Source organism: Python bivittatus, unplaced genomic scaffold (genome assembly GCF_059951505.1).
Source record: "Python bivittatus isolate LINGU-HERP-01145 unplaced genomic scaffold, Pbiv_v1 ctg000080_np1212, whole genome shotgun sequence".
Lineage (NCBI taxonomy): Eukaryota > Metazoa > Chordata > Lepidosauria > Squamata > Pythonidae > Python > Python bivittatus.
Window position 1 is genome coordinate 35,924,652 of NW_028277035.1, and position 23,504 is coordinate 35,948,155.

A 23,504-nucleotide genomic window follows, 5' to 3' on the forward strand; every position below is an offset into this window, starting at 1 on the left:
TCATCATGACAAATTGACTTTTAAAGCAATTGAAATATTTATGGATTTATAAAAAAACACTTTCCCTTTAGCATGCCAACATCTTCCTCTTTCTCTGGTCTCATTCCTCCTATCGGCACCTGACAATTGAATTTGCTATTAGAAGGAGTGGTTATTTAGATTGTGATTGGAACTTGGAGAAATGGGTCATCTTATTTTATTAACTTTTGCTATATAAAATGTTTCAAAGTGCCATATATGCAGATGGAAATATATATGTATGTATAATTACTATCATGACTGTTTCCTTCCAAAAGAATCAAAACCTCAGATTAGTCAGCCAAGCCATCCATTAGCAAGTTATGATGAGAAGCAGTTACAGAATGTCAAGATGCATTCGTATAAGCTAAAGCAGTTCCCTAGAGATACTTTGATTATTCAAAGGCAAATGCTTGTATAGAAAAGCGGAAGAGCTATCATGGGGTAGGGGTGTCCATGTTTAAAACCCCACTTAGTCATAACTTAGTCATAAACCTACTGGGTAACTTTGGTTATCTCTCAACCCAACTTCACAGATAGTAATGAGGATTATTAATTTTATTTTTATCTCACTTTTAGATAGATAGATGATAGATAGATAGCTCCAGAAAGCGAACATACTTAATACTCCTGCCTCCTATTTTGCCCACAACAACAACCCTGTGAGGTGGATTGGGCTGAGAGAGAGTGACTGGTCCAAAGTCACCCAGCTGGCTTTCATGCCTAAGGAAGGCCTAGAACTCACAGTCTCCTGGTTTCTAGGCCAGCCCCTTAACCAAACTGGCTCTCATTAAAAAAAAAAGGGACAAAAAGGGAACCAGATAGAAACATGTATGCCATTGTAAACATCTGCAGGAAAACTGGACACCATAAATCATGGATGTACAAGCTGAAACATTTAACCAAAGGCTTTTTGTGTGGCTCCAGCCTCCTCCTGTGGTTTTTTGGTAGTTCTTTGAAAGGCTTCATCTGCACTAGAATAACCAGTTGCCCTGATAACAGCCTATAATTCTGCTACTCAAGCCACACTAGATTATTTAGCTTCAGTTGCTGAAAAACTGACTAAAAGAAATTCCTATCCCTCAGTAACTTCAGGCTTACACATAAGCCATTTCAGCATTTGGAAACTGGAGCAAAAAATATAGAAAATATCTGACAGATCATAAGAGGGAATTTTCCATGAAGCTCTTTCTTTCTCAATACTTTACTGTGTTGGAGCAGGCAAAGCAACACTATTATCAAAACTTAATACTCAAACCAAGTCCTCAAGCAGCTTTTTTTGAAAGGCCAGGAGGGTAGGGGCCTGCTGGATCTCAAGAAAGGGTGTTCCAAAGGGCAGGGGCTGCTACCAAGAAGGAGCACTGCCTAGGTTCTGCTAGATGCAACATTTAGGGGAAGCAACCTGGAGCTTCATTCTGGAAAAGTTGTAGCTTCCAGGTAGTTTTCAAGGGCAATCCCATCTTCAGTACATTCTTGTAATCCAACCAACAAGTGACCATGGCATGAATGACTGTGCAAGGCCTGCTGGTCCAGGAGTGGTCATAACTGGTGCAGAAGATGAAACTGTGTAGAGTCCCTCTTGAACACAATTGCCATCTGTACTTCAAGCAGGAACTGTGAATCCAAAAGAACTCCCAAATTACGAACTGGGAGTGTGACCCATCCAGAACTAACAATGGAATATTCTAGATCTCAGATGGTTTCCAAATCCAAAGCCACTCAGTCATGTTGAGACTGACTCTAAGCCTGTTAATCCCATCTAGACCCTAACAGCTCCAGGCCATGGGACAGCTTCTTAACCATATCTTAGCCATGTACAGATCAAAATGTACAGTTGAGTGACATCAGCATATTAAATCTTGACCTTTGTCAATGGATGACATCCCTCAGTGGCTTCATGTAAAGTTAAATGGTAAATATGAGAGAGTTGAGCTCTGCAGCATCTCATAACAGAGGGCCCTAGGACTTAACCTCTCACTCCACTACCTACTGGAACTATTCTTACAGGAATGAGCAAAACCACTCTAAAAAGGGTCTCTCACTACAAAATCCCAGAAAAAGATACCATGATTGATAGTATCAAAGGCAGCTGAGTGGCCAAGGAGGATCAGGAGTATTGCTCTCCCTTTATCCTGATTTAGCCAGAAGTCATCAACATGAGGGATTAGTGTGATCCTGTAACCTAACTGAAAAAGGTCCAGGTAATCTTTCTTCCACATTCTTCCTCAACTGCAGTCCTACCACCTTCACTATGAAAGAAAGATTGGGGACTAGTTGATGGTTTCCAAAGTACCTGTGTTGAGTGATGCCTTCATGAATAAGGGGCTCACCACTACCTCTTCCAGGATTGATGATACCACTCTCTCGCTCAACAATACATTTACCACAGCTCTAAGCCAGCCTTCTATCACCTCCCTGGAGGTTTTCACAAACCAAGGACCTAATGCACAGGAGGTAGAGTCATACCTAGAGTACATGATACCTGGAACAGGTCATTTTTTAACAGTAGTGATGTAGTGGTTAAGGTATCAGGCTGGAAACCAGGAGACAGTGGTAGTCCTGCCTTAGGCACAAGGCCAGTCACTTCTCTCAGCCCTAGGAAGAAGGAACTGGCAAGCTACTTCTGAAAAATGCTGCCAAGAAAACTGCAGGGGACAGTTGCCAGGAGTCAAAACTGACTTGAAAGAACAATTATTTTCCTCTTTCACTGCTGCACTGATGTCAACCACCAATCAACTGATTGGCACACAGGCAGCAGCGACCCAACTCCACACTGGCCACCAGCTGCCTCATGTCTTCAGCAGCACTGCTGTTATTGGCTGTACTCAGGGCAGGCTGCCTGCCTGCCCCAGTTAATGTCCTCAGAACCCACAGATTCAAACTTATCCCAGATAACCTCATAAGAATAGTTCAATTCAACCTATCTCAACCTACCTCAATTCAACCTACCCAGTTAGCGTCTAACTGAATAGATCTGACCAATTTTTTCCACTGGGCGCACTGCAGAACTCTTCACAGCAGCTCAGCAGATATCCTTCCCCGAAAAGTTCAAGATTACTTTAAAGAGAGCTGCCAGACAGCAATCTGAAGATGCAAAAAGAGCAGAGAAGTATTGACATTTCACTGCTCTTACCATCACGGTGTAGCTTGAACCTGAGCTCTTACTCATGCTCAGTAAAGTTCATTCATTGTCTTCTGCCATTGTCACTCTAGGTGTCGCCTTTGCAGCACCTACCAGAACTTATCAGTAAACCAAGGAGCTCCTTTGAGTCAGTGAGCTAGAAGAGACTCAGGTGCATTCCTGTCCAAGGCTGTTGCTGTCTCAGGCTCAGGTGCATTCCTGTCCAAGGCTGTTGCTATCTCCACTTTTCAGCAAATGAGCAAGGACTTGGCAGAATTGCCTACCAAAGTCTTGGAAAATTCACCAAGTGCTCTCTGGAAACTCAGAGGAACGACAGAGCACCAGGTTCTTTTCAGTTCCAAGTCAGTCAGAGAATGTCCAACCTTGTTATAAATGGATGTTAATGTCCCCAAATTCAGGTCATGTTGCATCTGCTCCAAGAGAAAAAGCAGGTCTAGTATGTTGTGAGTCTTATGAATTATTGGTGCTGGCTCACTGGGAGTGATTGATTTATACAATTTAGAGGTACCCAACTCCCAAATGACTCTGGCTTACACTTAAAAAAAAAAGAGGAAAAATTTAAAAAAGCAGAGAAATTGTAAGGAACTAGAAGGCTCCTTGTTTCTTTCTAACAAATAAAACATCCTACAGAGGCTCAACCACCATATGCCTCAAGGTTTGGGAGAACAGCCAAGTTTTCAGTGACTTTCTCAATATCATCAAGATGGGAACTATCTAGATCCCCGGGGGAATGCTGTTGCAGATGGCAGGCGCCACAACAAAGGCATGTTTCCTTGGTCCCAATAGATGAAACTATTTAATCAAAGGGACCTAAAGTGCACCCACTTCTGCATGAGCACACTCTATCTTTGGAAAATCTGCTTGTGGCTCATGTCCCTATGTGCCAAATCCAATTGACTTCCTTTTTATTATTTTTCTGGATACATCATGTTTACAGAATTTGTTCCAATTCACCTCTTGAACATATCAGTACTGATACCACACACACCTCTAAAGTACTCCTTCCAGCATTCACGCATTTAATGTCATCCAAAATCATTCAATCATTTTTATTTTTAGTTTCATTCATGCTGCTGGTATATTCCTTGTTTAGGCCTCTTTATTGACTTCCCAAGCTATATTTTCTTCCCATCAAAATTGCTCTGCATTTCCTTGTTACACACATTTAAAACACAGACCTTTTCTTAACCCAATTCTCAACAGTCATCATTCTCATTCATTCCTGGATCTCTGATTGGTTGATTTTTCTCTATTCTCTCTTCTTATTCCCACCTAACTATTCGTGTTATCTACCAGAATATTCCCCCCCCCCTCCATTGGAATGCATCCATGCAGAATGTTCCACAATTTTCCCCAAACTGTATTTCTTGTTCTTCCATTATCATCATGCACTGAACTAGAACACACAATTATCAACAATCTATGGGTTTCTACTTTCATGCACATCCACAACTATCTAGATGATACAAAGTCTTTCTGACATGCATTTTGATCTTTTCATCCATAATTAAATCCATACCTTCTGTCTCCTGCATATATTCATCTACTCATCAACTATACTCTGCAAGACTACCTTTGTTCCTGTTTCTTACTTTCACAGATACACAGCATGTCTATTTTTCTTTCTTTCATTTACTTATTAATGCATGCATGCTTTTTAACCTTTACTCCTTTTACATTCAAAGTCACATATTCCATTAGTTCTTGATTGTAACCAGAAGGATCAATAGATATTGACTTCCATCAGCCATGGCTTTGTTCGTTCCAGGCTTTCATGTAACACCTTCTAGTAATATAAAGGAGATGCAGATTAAGGTGCCAGCCACATGCAGCATTCCCTATTAGTAAGTACAATACTGGCCAGTTTTGGAAAATTTTGGTCAACGTGCAATAAGCACTATTAAAGCCTAGGTCTTCTTCAAGAATGCACACACTATTTTGTATAAGATAAGATCTTTAATCTAGAGACTACTTTGCAGGCTAACATACTGTTGCCTGCATCCCATCAACTAGAAGATAATATTCTGTACTGACGAACACTTAGGAAGCATTTTTACTCTTCATTTTCTCTTTATTCTAAATAAGGAAAACAAATGCCATTTTCTTGGATCCAGTTTCTTCTGTGAATCCTTGTTCAACCTGCTGCTTCTCTCCTGCTTATCCTGATTTTATACAGTATCTATTAGACTGTGCCATCCAAGAATCTGTCTTTAATGTGGTCAGATTTTCTGTGTCTTATCTTTAGTATTGTTTTTATTGACAAAACATGAATGCATCAAAATGTGCTGATATCACAATGCTGGGATATTTGGTAGCTGTAAAAATGTTTTGTTTTCACCATGTTTTCATCAGTACAACAGTGGCTGAATGGCAAGTCATAAGCTATGGCTCACAATCACATTGGGTTTAGCTCATTGTACAAACCAAGCTGCTAAGTTGGGTCATACTTGCCTAAATGCAGAAAGATTTTTAAAAATGAGTTTCAGTTCTTGCCTAATTGTGAACTATGAGTAGCTCATTTTAACCAGATGGTTCATCACTGATGGACAATCCCGTTCATAGTGAAGCCACATTGAATCAGTGAAGCTTACTTCCAGATATGTAGATATATGATTGTAGTCTGAAGCAATCTTGTGGTACATACAAGCTCACATAATGAAAATTACAGTAAAACCTTGGTTTGCGAGCATAATTCATTCCGGAAACATGCTTGTAATCCAAAGCGCTTGTATATCAAAGCGATTGGCCACAATCCCGCAGCGAGAGAGAGAACCATTGGCTCAGTTGTGATTATGTGATGTTCGGCGTCACGTACTACTCGCATTGCAAGACATCGCTCGTTTATCAAGTTAAAATTTATTAGAAATGTTTGCTTGTCTTGTGGAACACTCGCAGAACAAGTTACTCGCAATCCAAGGTTTTACTGTAGTTCCCTTAATGGCTTGGGATGGCCACCAATCTGTTGCTTTTTATTTAAAGCAACTAAATGGCCATATATATGCTTCAATAAACAGAAGGGTTATTTTATGTGGGTTTTAAGGCCTTCCAGCTCCAGAGATTTTCCATCTTTAACTCTGCCTGGGGTGTACTTCTCTAGTCGGAGTTGGTGCACAATTTGGGAGTCCTCCTGGACTCATGGCTCCTGTGCAAAGACTAGGTGGCACCCATGGCTAGGCGAGCCTTTGCACAGGTTCATCTTGTGTACCAATTGTGCCTGTTCCTAGATCAAGAGGCTTTGCTTACAGTGGCTTAGTCACCTCCCATTCGGATTACTGCAATGCAGTCTACATGGAGCTGCCCTTGAAGAGCATTTGGAAGCTGCAGCTAGTTCAGAATGCAGTGGCAAGGGCAGTTTTTGGCATCCCTCCTTACATTCATATAACACCACTCATCTGTGAGCTGCACTGGCTCCCAGTAGGCTTCAGGTGTGATTCAAAGTGCTGGTTATCACCTATAAAGCCCTACATGGCATAGGACCAGTCCATTTGCAGAACTACCTGCTCCCAGTTGTCTCTGCCCACCCCACCAGGTCTAGCAGGGAGGGCACGCATCAGATCTCTTCCATTAAACTACCCAGCGTCATCTCTTGATGGCTTTGCATGCTCTGTGGAATGGTATCTTCCTGGAGATCCAGATAACCCTGACCCTGTTAGCTTTTTGAAAGGCTTTAAAACCTGGCTGGTCCCCTTGGCATTTGGACCAGGAGGTTAGGCAAGCTGTGCTGATGATGTGTTCTTTTTGACTTGGGGTTTTTTGTTTTAACATTGGACATCATGGGTTATATCTTCTTGTTGTGGTTTTAATCTTCGTACACTGTCCAGAGTCATTCTTGTGAGATGGGTGACTATATAAATAATTTAAATAAATAATAAATATATTTACTACTCTTTGGCTGGCCTTCCACATTGTGTTAAGCCAGAGTTTTCAAACCATAGTTTAAATCAAAAGCAATCAAACTAATTTATGACTTATAAAACGTAAACCCAGCCTTTAATTACTCTAACCCAGCTAGCAGTTGCAGAAAGCAGGTTAAAATATGTTTAGAATAGACTATAGCTGAAACTCTCTAGGCAGATTTCAAAATAGAACAAAACCTTGAATTATAAAAAATAGTAAGAAATAATAGGACACCTACAAAAGTTACTTTTCAGCCTATTCAGTTTGTTCAGGCTCTTTGTTGTGCAGGAATTTGAAATTATTTGTTCAAAACCTTTCCCCCCTTACCTTTCTTTCACATCCCCAAGTGAGCAAACTCCTGCTATTTTCTGTAACAACTAATTTCCTTCAATCCCAATGCAAGAAACCTACATTTCATGATGTCCTCTATTTTTTAACCCAGTTAAAACACTAATATGCTTGCTTTCCTTGCTACCACACCTGGCCTATAAAAGGGAAATATTGGTGCATCTACTTGATTTTGGCTGAAATCCCATACAGTCCTCTCAATGAGGATTATTTTTATTAATAATTTGGATTGCCTTGTGAAAGCATACTTAGGCAAAGCTGGCTTGTTGCATTTTTGGAGAAAGTGTAGATTGAGTTGAATGTGCACTTCAGAATGCACAAACAAATGTCAGAATTCTGGCAAGGAAAGCAAATAGTAGAGGACACATCAACTTTCTGGATGCAGCTTTGCAAGATTTGCCCACAAGCACATCATGGCACTACATGTCTAAAATCCTTCTATTACTGCAGAGTTATTCTTGTTTATAACTCTGAAGAATTATTGTTTAAAAATCATATAAGGAAGTGAATATAGAACACTCTTAAGCTGAGCTTCGTGTTCTATTACAATAAAAGTTTTGGACTGTGGTCTTGTGCTTCATAAGAAGGTTCCTTTGTCTCATAGATCTTGGGTAATCTTAGGCATAATATGGGAAAGCATTTCTTATATATTTTATATTAGAACACACCATCTTCCACACACCATCTCTTTTTATCTGCTTTTCTATAAAAGAAATGGATGGTACCAACTTTACTTGTTGAGTGTTTGGAACTTTTTGTCAAAGAAGAGTTCTATATAATTCAGCATTTTCTGTTTGTACCATTTGAGTTCTAGAGTCTACAGGTAGTCCTCAACTTATGATTCGTTTAGTGACTGTTTGAAGTTACAACAGCACTGAAAAAATGACTTACAACCAGTCCTTGCACTTATGACCATTGCAGTGTCCCCGCAGTCACGTGTTTGTGATTCGGGCGCTTGACAACCGTTGCACATTTACAATGGTTGCAGCATCCTGTGGTCATGTGATCGCCATTTGTGGCCTTTGCAGCTGGCTTCCAACAAGCAAAGTTAGTGGGTAAGCCGGCAGGGAAGGTTGCAAGTCGTGGTCATGTGATGTCTCACTTAACAACTGTAGTGATTCACTTAACAACCAGCAAAAAAGGTTGTAAAATTGGGTGCAGTCAGGTGATGCCTCACTTAATGACCGCACTGCTTAACGATGAATTTTCTGGTCTCTATGGTGGTCATAAGTCAAGGAGTACCTGTATATAAAATTTAAGTATTTGCCTGTGCAATTCTCTGAATATCTCAAATTGCTGCGAATCTGTTCAAAGCAAATGCAGAACACAGAAATGCCACACCAACTTTTAGCGACCCAACACCACTGAGTTAAAAGTATGAAGCTGTATTTCATAGAAGAAACAGTGGCTATTTCTGAGAATTAACATCAGCTCAGCTACATATCAAATAAAGGGTGAGTTACAGACCAATTTATCTTATGCCGTCTCATTCCTCTGTAAAAGATATAATACTTTTGCAGAATGATTCAGCCAACCAACAAGGTCATGGTTTCAAAATTTATCTCAAAAAAGCCTGGGAGAAAATGAAGATGTGCATCTGGAAGATAGCATATACTTTAAAAGTACACTTTTAAACAATTATTTTTATATAATAAATAACATTTGTTTATAATATGCATGCTATCTTTTACATTTCTATATTTGGTTCTATCCCAAATTCCCCACAATACTTTTGGTAATCTCTGCATATTTTCATTTTTATAATTGTGTTTTAATGAGCTACTATCCTGAGATAGTCCTCTTTTGAAGACAGTGAATCTGCAAATAATTGTGTGTTGAATTACAAATTAGATAAGGCAAATATAGATAGGTTAATCAGCCTCTTGTAAAACTGCATCAGGGAGGACGCTGATAAGATATAGGACTTTTCTGCTTCTGGGGGGGTGAATAGATATGAGTTATTATAAACTTATTCCTCAGTATTTGAGTACTCTACATTGTTGTACTGTGTTTTCTTTTTTTTATCTTTAAACTTGTTACTATTGGAGGTCTGCATACTTAAAGTCAGACATGATTGGGGCACTATACAAGTCTAGTGAAATCATCATCATCATCATCATCATCATCATCATCATCATCATCATCATCATCTTTTTCATTAAATAGACAAGGTGGGTATGTTCATAGCCACATTCTTAGTACACAGTGAGGCAATAGTGAGGACTAATGAGTTAGGGAAAGTCAGGCCAAACCTTGAATTAACTGTGTGCCATAGACAAGAACTGGGGTCAGGGGTCCCTATGGGGGAGGCTGGTGAGCACATGTGAAACTTTGAAAACACTGAAGTGTGGATACTCTGCTTCTCTATTCACAAAATGGTTGAAAGAAGGGGCATAATCAGTTACAAATTTCCAATTTACCGGAATATTACTTACCATGCACAACGGCATGTCTCCTTGCTGTAGGATGGTCTCTATTATCTTTGCTTACCTGTTTTTTATTTTTTTTTATGGGCAGGTGGGCATGCTTCCAGACAAAGCACTTGTGTATATCTACTCTTTTTTATTTTCTGAAGAAGCTTATATGGATGAGACAATTTAATTACAGGTTTAATTTCTCTGGCTGCCCACTAGTCCATGACTCTGCATTTTGGAAATGTAGTGTACCAGCTTCCCATTTTTTTTATTACAATAAATTTTTGAAGAAATATAAAATTCAAGTAGCGCATGAAGTTTGGAAGACACGAATGAAGAGATCTCTGTGCTGACTCATGTCTCTGAGTATCATGTTGACATCTTGGGATTAGAATGTTCCTTAACTTTTTCTGCAATGTTTTGGGGTCCCAAAGAGTTGTTTCTTGGCATATATATTTTACATATAGTCATTCATAACTCTCATGTAAGTTTTCATGTAAATCTACAGAATTTAGAAACACAGTTAAGACTGTAATATAATATACACTGAATTGGGAATAAGTTCCATTGTATCCAGTGGGGCTTCTTTTGAGTAGACATACACAGTATTGCACTGTAAAGCAAATAATAATCTAACATTACATAGAAGGAGGTTCCAGTTTAAAGACTACAACAACTAAAGCTAAGTGAGGGACACTGTTCACATAAAGTGGTTTTCTACATTGGGGAATTTTCAAATAATTACATTGGGTAGTTGAAACTTTCAAATGACTTAATCCTAAGTAAGTCACTGTTTAAAATTAGCTGAATCTATGCCAATAATGTAAGCTACAGATGAATGCTAGAAAAAAATCTATCTCCGTAATTCCAAAATATCTCTTATTTGTACATTTTGAAGAGACATCAGTATTCAGCTAATGAAATAGCTGTAATTTCATCTTTCTGCTTCCCACTACTGATTGAAAGAGTAGATTGGATTAGAGTTATGGCATTATGGAGTGTGTTTGCATGCAGGTTATGTGCATGAAATAAGACAATCTTTATTTGCATGTGGGTAGTACAATGTCTGAAACGGGTCTGTTCTGTGATGCTGTCAGCTATTTAATTCAATGTAACTCAGCTAACAGGAAGGAATTCTAAATTTCTTCAGTGTAGAAGTATGCTTTCCCATTGTATCATTTATGTAACATTTTGAATTTTATAAACCCTTTGACAGAAAGTGTTGTTTAAATCAATCTACCTTTCTGTACAGAAACAACAGAATGACAACCTATTGATACCTTCTAGTAATAATTAAAATCACAACTGTATACTTGTATGCATAAGAAATGTAATAATGAATATGTCACTGAGTGCATTTGTACAAGGTACAGAATGATGTAGAAAAGACATGGACAAAAACAGTTACAAAGAGGTAAAAGCATAAAACTGCCTTATGGAAGAGATATATATATATATACAGTATATATATATACACATATATAATCTAGAAAAAATATATGCCCAATATAGAAAATAAAATAAGCAAAACTCAGTTTTATAAACAGAAGCCTGGCCTGCAAGCAGAAATCATTTGATGTGGAGACACCATCAAGAGTGACAGCAAGGATTCAAAAGGGTAGTTTACAAGCTGATCAAAATCCATTTTATAATGCTTTCATTAATGTTTTTGTAAAGTTCTTTTAAAGCAATGTCCTTCAGAATTGGAGCATGGATAGGAAGACTGGTAGATTATGCAAGGGAATAATGAAATAAGCAAATAAGATTGGATATATCCTCACTGTTCCTACAAATGTGAACACAAAATGTGTTCAACAAATATGAAAACAAAGTGTCCAAACAACAGCTTCCTAGTAGATACAGGAAGTTCAGCTACACTAAAGGTATCTTTGGTAGAAGGTAAGCACCTGCATATGTTCAGATATCTCCAAATTGTAGAATCAGAATAAATAATGCAAATTAGACAAATTACATAAATTAATTTTGGAATATTTATTCTGAGTGTAAAATTTGGAATTTTCTGTCAGGGATAGGACCTAGTATTTTGGAAGGCATACATAAATGAATAGAAACTGGAAAGAAAAACCTAAAGAAGGAGAAAGAGTATTACAGTTTTATCAGATTCTTGCTGAAAGCTGCTATATTCTTCTCTATTATCATATCCAAGAACTATATATCTTGTTCTTAAGTAATATATAGATTTTACAGGGACAATACCAACTTTTCAGTAGAATCATAGGTGATATTAATTTTCTGATCCCCTAAGAGCAATTGCGAATAAAGAAACTGAAAGCATCTAACCCCAAAAAGATAGGTTGTTTGGATGACAAAGATCCAGTGCAGATAACTTTAAAAAATTATAATTTGGACACATAAATGGATTGTGAGTTTTTAAAAGTTCATTCTCTATTTTTAGACATATCTCTTATTGGTTATGCAATTTTCTGCTTCTCAGTAGAAGTGGTATAATTCACACCAGGCCTAGTATGTTATATAAACTCAGACAATTGTTCTTTATTCAATAAATAATGGTTAAACAAGCTGTAGTTTTTTGCAGTGTGTGAACCTAATAAATGAAAATAAAAGTCTCTTAAATTGCCAAATTCCCTAAGACACACACACAAATGAAATATTTCCCTTTGGCATAGTAGCAGTTTCCACATGTCTAAAACAGTGAAGGTATGGAAAATATTCAAGCCTGAGGACTATCTTAGTGTCTAATATAAATGAAACATCTAAGTCCATATAAGACTTAAATATAGTTACATCTTGAGTCGTTCATAAGGAATGTCTACATCAAGTGAAGGACTATCCAAGTCTGGGAATGTTGCTGCTTCACCATTGTCTACATTAATTTAATGATTCTTTATTCCATGTCTCCTAATAGAGGGAAAACAAGAGCAGAAACAAACAAAACTGCATATCAGGAGAAATACTCAGCTAAGACACATCTATTTTTATCTGACCTGAAATAAAGCTCATTATGGCAAACTATTTGAATGGAGGCTGAATACTGAGCAGTGACTGCAGCTCTCAAAACAGATCCCATAGAACTGCATCTGAGATCTCTTTCTTAATAGAGCATCGGAGCAAGTATTTTCATTCACATCAAAGGCAAGAATAGTGTTTAGTTCGAAAGGCACAGCATCCATCTTCCTACCCAAGGCGTTCTCCATCTGTTCCACAGGAATCATCCTTGTGGTTTCTTCTAGGACAAAAAGGACGTATTCTTTGCTGAAGAGGTACACTGCTACATAAAGAGAGGAGGTTGCATCTCTCAGCAGGGTGTCTCCATCACTGGCTCCCCCTTCAGCATTGGTCTGAAAAGAATGAAGCATGAAGGAGGGAGGGACTGGCGCCTTCAGTTGGTGGAGTGCAGCTGCCTTCCTCAGACTGTTCCGATAGTTCCCCATATTCACTATTATAAAAAGTCTGACCTCGGAGCTGTGATTGATACAATGGCCGACATCTGCCCCTCAGGTTGGACTGATCCACTGTTGGGTCTGCATTTTGACTGGATCCTTTACTACTGCTGGAGAGAAGAAAAAAGCCAGGAAGTCAGTCCCAACGAAGACATATTTTAATTTAAGTTTCCTCAAAAAGCTTCTGAGCAGCAGAAAGATCAAAACAAGGACAAGCCATTTTGCAGATCGGTTGGTTTGGAAGATGTATAAACTTAGACAAGAAAAAAAAGGCAGTGTTACAAAGAGAGCAGAACTTTCCAATGAGAAAATGAAGATGATGAGCCAGAATGGTAGGTTTTATGTAAAACTTTAAGGCCCCAGTCAGGATTTTGAGTAGATAAAAGTATACCAGTCTGTTTATTTCTTTCCCACCTAGGGTCTCAAAGCAACATTCATGGTAGTCCCATCTCTAATGTTACTCTCACAAAATCAATCAAGTGTGCAAGATAGATGGAACTGAGAGACAGTAACTGGCCTAAATTACCAGTGAGCTTCCAATGGCTGAGTGTAGATTTGGATGTCCCAGTTCCTAGTCCAGCCCTCTAATCACCTTGGCACATTTGCTCTCAACCCAAGTATACCTTCTAGGACATGCTTCTCTAACTTAGGTTTCTCTGGATGGGTTAGACTTCAGCTTCCATAATTCCTGCTTAGATTGGCCTTTGTGTGGGACTGAGTCCAAACCAATGTAAACCGCAGACATAAAATATATAGCCTTAAATGGTTTGGGGCCAGGTTACTTGAAAGTCTTCTGTCACCCACAGTGGCCTATACATACTGTGAGCCCAATTGGTGAAGTGATAGTCACTTATCTATTAGGAATGACAACCACGTTGGTCAGCATAAGAGCTATGGGAGAGATTGCCATTTAAGGTATATCAGGCCCCTAAAAAAGCAATTTTTCCATGTATTTTATTAAAATGGCTTTTATGGATCATACATACTTATCTACATAACTATCGTATTTTAGTTTGGGTGATCAGTGTTACTCAGAGCACAGAAAAGTGCCAAGAAACAGTCAAAGAAATTAAAGGCATGAGGTAAAAGAAGAAAAGGACTCATATCAAAAATAGTTTACATAAACACCATTTATATACCTCTCCATATTCTTGCAAACCATCTTTGCTTCTACCATGTCCATACGGATTTATACATTGCCTTTGTTTTTTAAAGTTTGCAATTCTCTCTCTTTGAGGATCTCATCAGCTCTATCCAACTACAACTTTATGAGTTTTCCCTTTCCTCTTGATGACTTGAGACTCCAATGAGTTTTCCTTCGTATATTCATGTGGCAATTTGGTCCTCATTCATTCTGTCTGTATGACCAAACCACCTCAATATACTATTTTCAACCTGGTCACTTTTGTATTCAAGCCATATTCATTCTGAATTCTATCTCTTTTTGTTTTACCATATACAGTATGCTGCTTAGGTATCTTATTCTCACTGCATTCATCTTAATTTTATGTTTCCCTGCCATACACAACACTCACTCCCATATTACAAATATATTTGCTTCTTTTAACAAATGCCACTTGTTGCAATAGGCCATGTTCTACCTACTACCTTTTCATAAGCGTTTTTACATCTTAAAATTCTCCATCCATTTCCCAACTTTAGTAAATAGTCTATCATGTAATACAAATCCCTCCACTTCCTCTAGTTATTTGCCATTTATGTGGTAGTTCACAAACACAATTATGTTGATATTTGAGATGTTAATTGTCAAATCCATAAGCCTTGTTGTGTCATACAGCCCTATCTAATATTCACTGCAAATCAAGTGATTTCTCAGTCAGTAACTGGCATCATCTGCATGCAAAAAAACATATATTCATGTCCCCAACCAACACATGTTTAACATCATCACAAGCATCCCTTATACATTTATGCATATAAGCAATATCACACATCCTTCTCTTACTCCTGCTGAATGTTGAACTATTTGTGAAATATTCCATTTATTCTCACTTATGGTTTAATATAATCTTATACTGTTCATCACATTCGACAGCCAATTCCATATTTCAGCAAAAACATCCCATAATTCAGACCTAATCACTTTATCACATGCTTTCTCTAAATCATCAACCTTACCATAAACTTTCTTTCTGACATGCATACATTTCTCAATGACCTGGAAAGAGCAAAAATCTGCCTATACATTCCCTGACCACCATAAAGCTGCACTGCACTGCACATCACAAACTTTGCTCATTGGCACAGCTATGCCATAAGCAAACCAAATCTATACTTGAATATTTCTCCAGTTACATCAATGTCAGCTGCAGCCTTAAGCTATATTCTCACAGCATTTATGACTTTCTTTTCATCATTTTCGGAGAATAAGATTTATAGCATTTCAGTTCCACTCTTCAACATGTCACAATCATTTCTATAAACATCTAATCCCATAATTTTTATCTCTTAACTCCATGCATCCTACTAGAGGTTGCCTTATTTAGCCCTTTTCACTCACTATTGTTTCTTTCCATCAACATCAATCTGCATTTTCTTTCTCTCTCTCTTTTTTTTTTTACTACATCTTCACAATAGTCTTCTGTCCATGTTATACCATAAATTTCATCCTCATTTTTTTTGCAGCAGTCATTCTTTTATATGCATGCTTTTTTCAACTGCAGGCTCTTTCACTTCACCATTTCACCAAATGTCCTTCTGCACACTTCCCATTATCGTAACACCATACACTTCTGTGGCACTCTGTAATGTAATGTTTTTCATTATTTTTTGATTTTATGGTTTTATGTTTTGTGATTTTATAGTTATTGTTTTATTGTTGTGACCCACCCAGAGTTGTGTTTAAGATGGGCAGGCATACAAATCTTTTAAGTAAAATTCTGTTCCTGGCAGCTTGCACATCCACGTTCCTTACATCCACTATCCACTATTGGGAGATTAATGTATCTTCTGATATTTTTTGATACAAGACTCATATCTTCTCCTTCCTGCAGTCAATCTACTTTCTACTTGTTTAATTTTACTTTGTTCCTTTTCCCAAGATCCACCCTTGACACTATCAAAAAATGACCTATCCATATTCAGCAGCTCTTATCAGTCTTGCATAATTTACTAATTCTCTCAACCTTTCATCATAATCAATAAAATCATATCTTTAGATTTATATTCATCCCCTTGCCATCTGTACATATGGACTTATGCTTAAGCTACATATTCCAAACACTTTTTTCCCTAAGCAGATACTTATCAATCACCATTCTATTCATTCTTAGGTATCTAAATGGCCCAGTCACTTTTTCTGTATTCTGTATTCTGTCATTTCATTTCTCTATCCCCTCATGTTATCTAGCAGAATAATTTCCCTTTAGATTGCATTCATTCAGACTACTGCACATTTTTCTCCAAACCCATATTTTTTACATTCATTTTAGTCCTTTAATTTATAATTAAACTTACAATTTAACTTCCTTTTAATAGTAATTTTATTAAAAATTACAATTACAAAGTAAAAACTATTACAAAATAACAAATAAAAGAATAAAAAGAAAAACAGAAAGTACAGAAAAGGAAAACATACAGAAATAGAAAAAATAAGAATATAGTAAAGAAAAAAATATAAAGAAATTACTTCCCCTTTTATCACAAGTATAAACAATCTTAGTAACTTATCACCTTCTCTTAAAATACAACAAATAATCTCTTCTACCCATAACCCATCTCTTATCTATAAACAAATCCCTAAAGCCTTGTCGTTTCAGTCCTGATCAGCAAAAGCCCATTAAGGGTTACCAGAGATAACAACGTATCTATTTTAACTGATCAAAAAAATCAACTTTATATTCCATCCTTTTGCTTTTAACAACATTGACCTTTAATCCCTTCAAATAATGTCCTAGAAGATTTCTTCTTGATTTCTTTTCATTTTTTCTTCATCCCTTCTCAGAAAATTCTTCAAAGCTTTAACAAGCCTCTTTTATAAATCCAGTATAGGAAAATTATCCAGGTCACTCTCTTGATTTGTTATTTGTATATCCCTTTTAATTATTAAGACATCAGCCAATTTCTTTTGTATGTCCAGTATAGCACCTTTTTCCATATCATTCTTGTAGCCTATCATTTTTAAATCCACGCTCAGATCAGTCTCAATCTTGTCAGGTAAAACTTGTTCCTCTTTCATAACATCTTTTAAACATAGTCTGTCTATAGAGGCAGACACTCTTAAAATTAACTTTTGGGTCCGTTATTCAAAAATATCCTTCAGTATGTCCAATGTTAAAATATTTTGCTTAATTCTGTATTAGTAAGTCAAATTTTAGTGTTCTTCTCCTTTAATTGTAATCCTTAGTTCCTTCTGGTTCCCTCTAGTGTCCAACCTTCAAAGTCTCATCCTGTCATTTTTTAAAAAAGAATTCAAAACAAAAGCATTTTCCCATGGGAAGGATTCTTATAATTAATTCCAAAATCTTATTTCAAATCCATCTGGACTCTTAGTCTGTTTGTAACTTTCCAAAATCAAAGTTCTAATCACCTTTTTGCTGGTTATTCCAAAGGAATTTTTTTTAAGTCCTTAGTTTGTATTTAAAACTAAATACTAAAGGAAATCCATCCAGTGCTGTAAAACTTCTCAATCTAAAGGTTCCTAATAGCTGAAAAGCAGTTAACAAGTATTTTTTGAAAGTGATTAGAAAAGGAAGTATGTGAACTCAGTCTCCTTTTGAAGGTCTTGACCATGGTTTGAGCAAGATGGCTATTCCCTTGTCTCCCAGAGCTCTTAACCCAGTGGAGACCGCTGTCTTGCAGTCTCCTCATGAGGAGCAACTATATGGAGCACTGTGGTAATCTCAAGTTCTTTCCTTGTCCATAGAGGAATTATGAAGAGCCGGTCTACTTGCTGCTCTTCATTCTGCAGTGGTCATTAGCTCAGCTTTTAGCAGAGCGGTCTTCAGTTCGCCATTTCTTCATTGGAAGTCACACCTTTACTTCTTACATATCTATCAATTCCATAACCAACCAACCTACCTTCCTTCCTTCCTTCCTTCCTTCCTTCCTTCCTTCCTTCCTTCCTTCCTTCCTTCCTTCCTTCCTTCCTTCCTTCCTTCCTCCCTCCCTCCCTGATTGCAGATTTTCATATGCCATGGTCATCGCTAGATAGACCAGTGGATATTGACCTCCCCTATCCAACATGGCTTTGGTCCAAGCCCGGAACAGGCTCACTGTATCTGCCTGTTGGCTTAAAAATCATGCATTTGCTACTTGTGTAAATGCATAATGTTCTGAGATGAGGGCTTATTTGTTTATATCTCATGCTCTTCTACTACTAAACCTAAAACCCCTTCTCATTTCTGCTTAAAGCACCAGAGCTGACTAGTGAAAGGGATTGAGTAAGCGGGAGAAATCAAAAGGATTTTGCACAGCAATAGGGAACGGCACAAGCAAAGGATGCCTAACTTCACTTCTAGTGCATGAGTTTGTGCAAACTCTTCCAGTTTTTAAGTATCCCCTCTGAACTGGGGTCCCTCCAACACAGGCCAGGGAGCTTCCAAGCCAGTTCATAAATAACCCCAGTGTCCCCATAGTACTGCATTTGTATTAACCCTGATACAGCATCAGTAAGACAGTTCCCTGCCCCTGGATAAGTTTTCTGTATTAAGACAGAAAGAGCCTTATTGCAGATGCAGTGAAAAGGTTTAGCCTTTTTGCCAGAAGGGAATTTTTCTATTTTGCTGAGAAAGGAGAGCATTTGCCCTGCAAAGATATTCTATTATTGTTATTATTGACCTGGTCAAATTAAGCACTTTTTAAATGCCATTTATTTCAACAGGAATACTAATTCAGTTCTTCCTACTGAAAACAATGAGCCCAAAGAATATCTATATGTAGATATATATGTTCATACATACACATTTGTGTTTGTGTGTATGTGTATAAAATTATCTTCCTACATACTGACTATATGTGTATGTTTATTATGTGGATTTATTGCCGAATCTAAACGACTCATGAAGGTTTACAACATGGTAAAACAAAATCAGAACTAAAAACAAAACCCTAATTAAACATATGAATAAAATCAAAAGGCAGTCATTGGCACCAACCCCCACTAATCAAAGCAATTCTGCCTTGGCAGGGTTACAAGCAGTCCAGGGTAGGAGCAAGCCTGGGGGAGAGATTGTTCCACAGGGTGGGAGCCACCTTGAGAAAGCTCTGCCTTGTGCACTCACACCCAAGATTTCAGCGCAGTAGTCATGTCCACTATCTAATCTCCTGTTTGCTGTAGACATACCACCATGCTGCACATAGTACAGCAATGGTGCTACTACCCAGGAAAAGATCATCCTTTTCTCCACAGTTATATACTGAGACTGAAAACATGTCCCATTTCCACAAAAATGGCAATGCCATCTGTGTTGCATTTAAGCAGCACTTGTTACTTCTTTGCTTTCCTTGCAGAATTCAAATAGCTCCACTGAAAAGCCATTTCATTCAATCAACACCTTGGTTATAGGTGCCTTTAGCAATGCTGCCACAAACACCAGGTTGCAGGAGAACATATGAGCTTATATTTTGGGTCTCCCAGTTACTGACAGAAAGCATTCCTGGGCATTTTGTATTACTGAGAAGAGAGAAAGAATCAATTGGGAGAGCAAGATATGAAGTACCTGAATGCACCTTCTTTTCTGTGTCTATTTTCTATCCTCTCAAACTCCTCCGATGCCAAAACCATCCCACTGTCTGTCTGATTATCCTGCAAGAAGCAGAAGCAATTGTTAAAGGGAGGAGGGAATATATAAGCTGTATATGCAGGCATGTTTCTTTTTGCACTTTTCCACATGTTGTAATGCAGTTCTCAAATTTTTAAAAAAACATGTATATTAGGGAAATGTCATATGCTAGGGAAAATCATTACCGATATTTAAATTATTACCATCTTTGGGCATATGAAAATGAGCACAGATTTCAGTGCAGACTTTTTTTAAAGCTAATTTATGGAGAAATAAGATGCAATGAACTTATGCTTGAAAAAAAACAGGAAAAGTAGACTGAGTCACCAAATCTAGAAAAGCAGACATTCATCCCTAGACGTGTCATCCTTGCTGAACATGGTTTCTGAACATGTTTCCAAACTGCAGAAGTGGCAGAACAACTTGCTGTAATGTGATGGAATAACTGCAGATAGAAATTGATGGGGGAGCAAATGCTGAAGTAAATGAGGAGGAGGAGGAGGAAGAGCAAATGATGAAAAGTGCATTGTAACCTTGTGATGCATGTCCCATCATTTTTTCATCATTGTGGATTGTTTCACACACTTATGTTGATGAACAGGAGGAGAAGCGTAATTCTTCCATTGCCCAGTGGTATTTCCTCCAATGACAGTTTTTAATTTATTTTCTCTAAGTATTCTATGAAGAGTGGCATCAGATTACAGGAGATAAATTATAGACACTGGAAGGATTAAGTACCTTCCCTAGTTGTGATTCTTCCTTATGAAAATGCCCTTTCATTCCGCTATTCACATTATCTTGGCTAAGCCTGAAGGAAAACAATCTTTGAACCTTCCCAGGGCATAATAGTTCTCTGTCTAAAAGCAACCATTTTTTCAGCTTTGGGGTTACAAATAGCTGGGATACCTCTTCATCTGAGGGTTTCCTGTGTGTAGGTGAACATGCACATGCACACCCACACCGAGCATTCATATATAGACATATCCCTGCGTATGTGTTGTCACTGATAGACAACACATGCAAACCCACTGCAATTTCCACCACTCCCAATGCACTTAGATAATTTTGTGGGGCTAGGGAAGCATGTGCAGAATGGAAATGGTGAAGATGGACTCTTGTGTATTATCCTCTGCCCAGAGATTACGCTCCAAACCAAATAGCTGCCAAGTGTACCAGGGAAGCTGGCATATAAGGAGAAGGGTTATATGTGCTACCACCCTGCCTGCAGGGAGCTGTCTACTGGGATAAGGCCACCATGCCACTCACCAACCAGAAGGAGTGTTGGGAAATGTGGGAGAGATTGCTGCAAAAGTGGAAACATTGTGGCTCCTTCACCTCTAGGTTCTGATATTTCCTCCTGAGGTTATTACAAGAACCTAACACTGTCAGCACTGAAATCATACTATATTACTGCCTCCCCCCCCCAAAGTTATCCTTTTTTTAATCCAGAAAGGGCAATTGTGCCTGGCTGAATATAATGGGTCTAGTTATTGTCTCTCTTCTATATTTAGAAAGTTTCTTGGCCATCCACACAACCTAGTTGCAATTTATGTGAGTGTTGCATTATGAAAATGAAATGTGCCCATATATCATCTGAATAAAATCTTTAGATTACTGTACAAATATCTGTCACAGCAGATGGCAGCACCTAACTGATCTTGACTGATTTTGAGAAAGCTAAGCAGAGTCAGATCTTGTTTGTATTCGGATGGGAATCCACTAGGATATCCCAGGACTAAATTGGGAAGTTGAAAAATCATCAAGGCCAGGAAGAATGCAGTAGCAAGCTAATTTATTTATTTATTTGATTCATATGGCCGCCCATCTCACATATGTGACTCTGGGTGTCTTACCATAAAATAGAGAAAAACAAATAAAATACATAATATAAAATAAAAACACATAGCAGCTGAGCTTCATAAAATAACTCTCAACAAATCCAGGAGACAGGTTCTATCACATTTTTGGGGTCTCAGGCCCAGGCACAAAATCAAGTTTTTAGGGCCTTGTGAAAGTCCAGCAGGGTGGGGGCTAACTAATCTCAGGTGTAATAAAGTTCCACAGGGCAGGGGCCATGGCAGAAAAGGTCCTCTTCCTGGGCCCCGCCAGCTGACACTTTGTAGTTGGTGGTACCTGGAGCACGCTCCTCCTGCTGGACTGGATGGGATGGGTAGAAACAATTGAGGAAAAGATGGCCACCTAAGTAGCCCAGTCCCAAGCCATGAAGGGTGTTGTTTTGTATTGTTGAACATTTCTATGTAGTCAAAAGGATTCACTCGATTTGAAGACATCTTTATTTTTGTGGAAAAATAAATACAGACTTAATGGTTTTTGCATTTCCTTTTGTCACCTTTAAAACTTTCTTACTCACCGGATGTGCTTTATACATAGTTTGTGTCATAGGGAATTCTTCAAAAGTCTTTATTCTGGATGGACACCTGATTTGATTCCCACCAGTCAAACAGCCAGGGAACGACACACAGTTATAATATCTAGGAGAGGAAAATCAGAGAAGATCTAGTGTTTAGCTATGGTAGCCTTCATTTTATGCTCTTCCTTTAAGTCAAACTGGGTTAATTACAAATACTAACTTTGCAACAAATGATCAGCTTGGGCTGAAGGAGCTCTTTCTCTTGGTTGCATATTTAAGGCCTAACTGTACATCATATGAATATGTTTTCAGCAATCCCCCTTTTTAAGTATACAATTTTAAGGTGTTTAGGATTAAGAAAGGAAGACCAGCATGGGAGAATCAGTGTTTAAACTTTCCCAGCCTGCCAGGAGAAAAGCAGAAAAATTTGAGCAGAAAAATGAGTGACAGAGAAGTTTTAAAACCTCCCTCCTCCCACTGTTATTCTTCCATTCTGATTGCAGGTTGCTTTTCATTTTAAAATATAAGAACCTGCCTTATTCCAAGTTATACTATTTGTCCATCTAACACTGAATTATCTATCTGTAACTGTACAGGCAAAAGACATTTCAATCAATTGCCATCTAATACTGGATAGAGATGCCAAGGATTTTATGTGGGACTTTTGGCGTGCAAAGGATGGCTTTACCTGTTATGACACCCTTCCCTATATTAGGACACTTTTATGCATCTCTTCAGCACTTCTAACAAACAGCACAGAGAATTAATCTCTTGGCATTGGGGAGATCAGATGCTTTGATTGGAAATAGTGAATTTCTTTTCCTGTGACATAATTCTTGTCACTTTGTAATTCCAATTGGCAATTTCCTTCTTAGTGCTTGTGGTATCCATCTTTACTGATACAGGGAACATTGTTCTACAGGAAGTAGGACATGCTGTTGACTTAGTACAAAAGCACCCTCCGCACATACATATACCAATCAACCTAACCCAAAGAATTGTGGGGTGTATTTTAATAAACAGAATAAAAAAATCTCCCTGGAAAGATTTTGGATATGACTGAAAATATTGAGGAAAGTTTTAATGGTGTGAAAAAGATATGTGATCCTTCTAAAATCTTTGTTCAAAAGTTGGCTGACTTTTGGCTAG

The 23,504-nt window shown here is 38.0% G+C and overlaps 1 protein-coding gene across 3 annotated transcripts in view; it reads right to left on the reverse strand.

The window, feature by feature from the left end:
* Positions 1-9,369: 9,369 nt before the first annotated feature.
* Positions 9,370-23,504, reverse strand: part of FLT4 (fms related receptor tyrosine kinase 4) — a 117,753-nt gene continuing 103,618 nt past the window's right edge. For 2 of the 3 annotated variants that reach the window (XM_088133844.1, XM_088133842.1), the window contains exons 28-30: positions 22,356-22,476; positions 19,922-20,007; positions 9,370-13,351 (exon numbers count right to left, since the gene is read on the reverse strand). In XM_088133844.1, coding sequence (XP_087989970.1) covers positions 13,129-13,351; positions 19,922-20,007; positions 22,356-22,476 — 430 coding nt within the window. In that variant the 3' untranslated portion in view covers positions 9,370-13,128. The remainder of the gene's footprint in view (positions 13,352-19,921; positions 20,008-22,355; positions 22,477-23,504) is intronic. The other variant, XM_088133843.1, reaches the window with a different exon arrangement.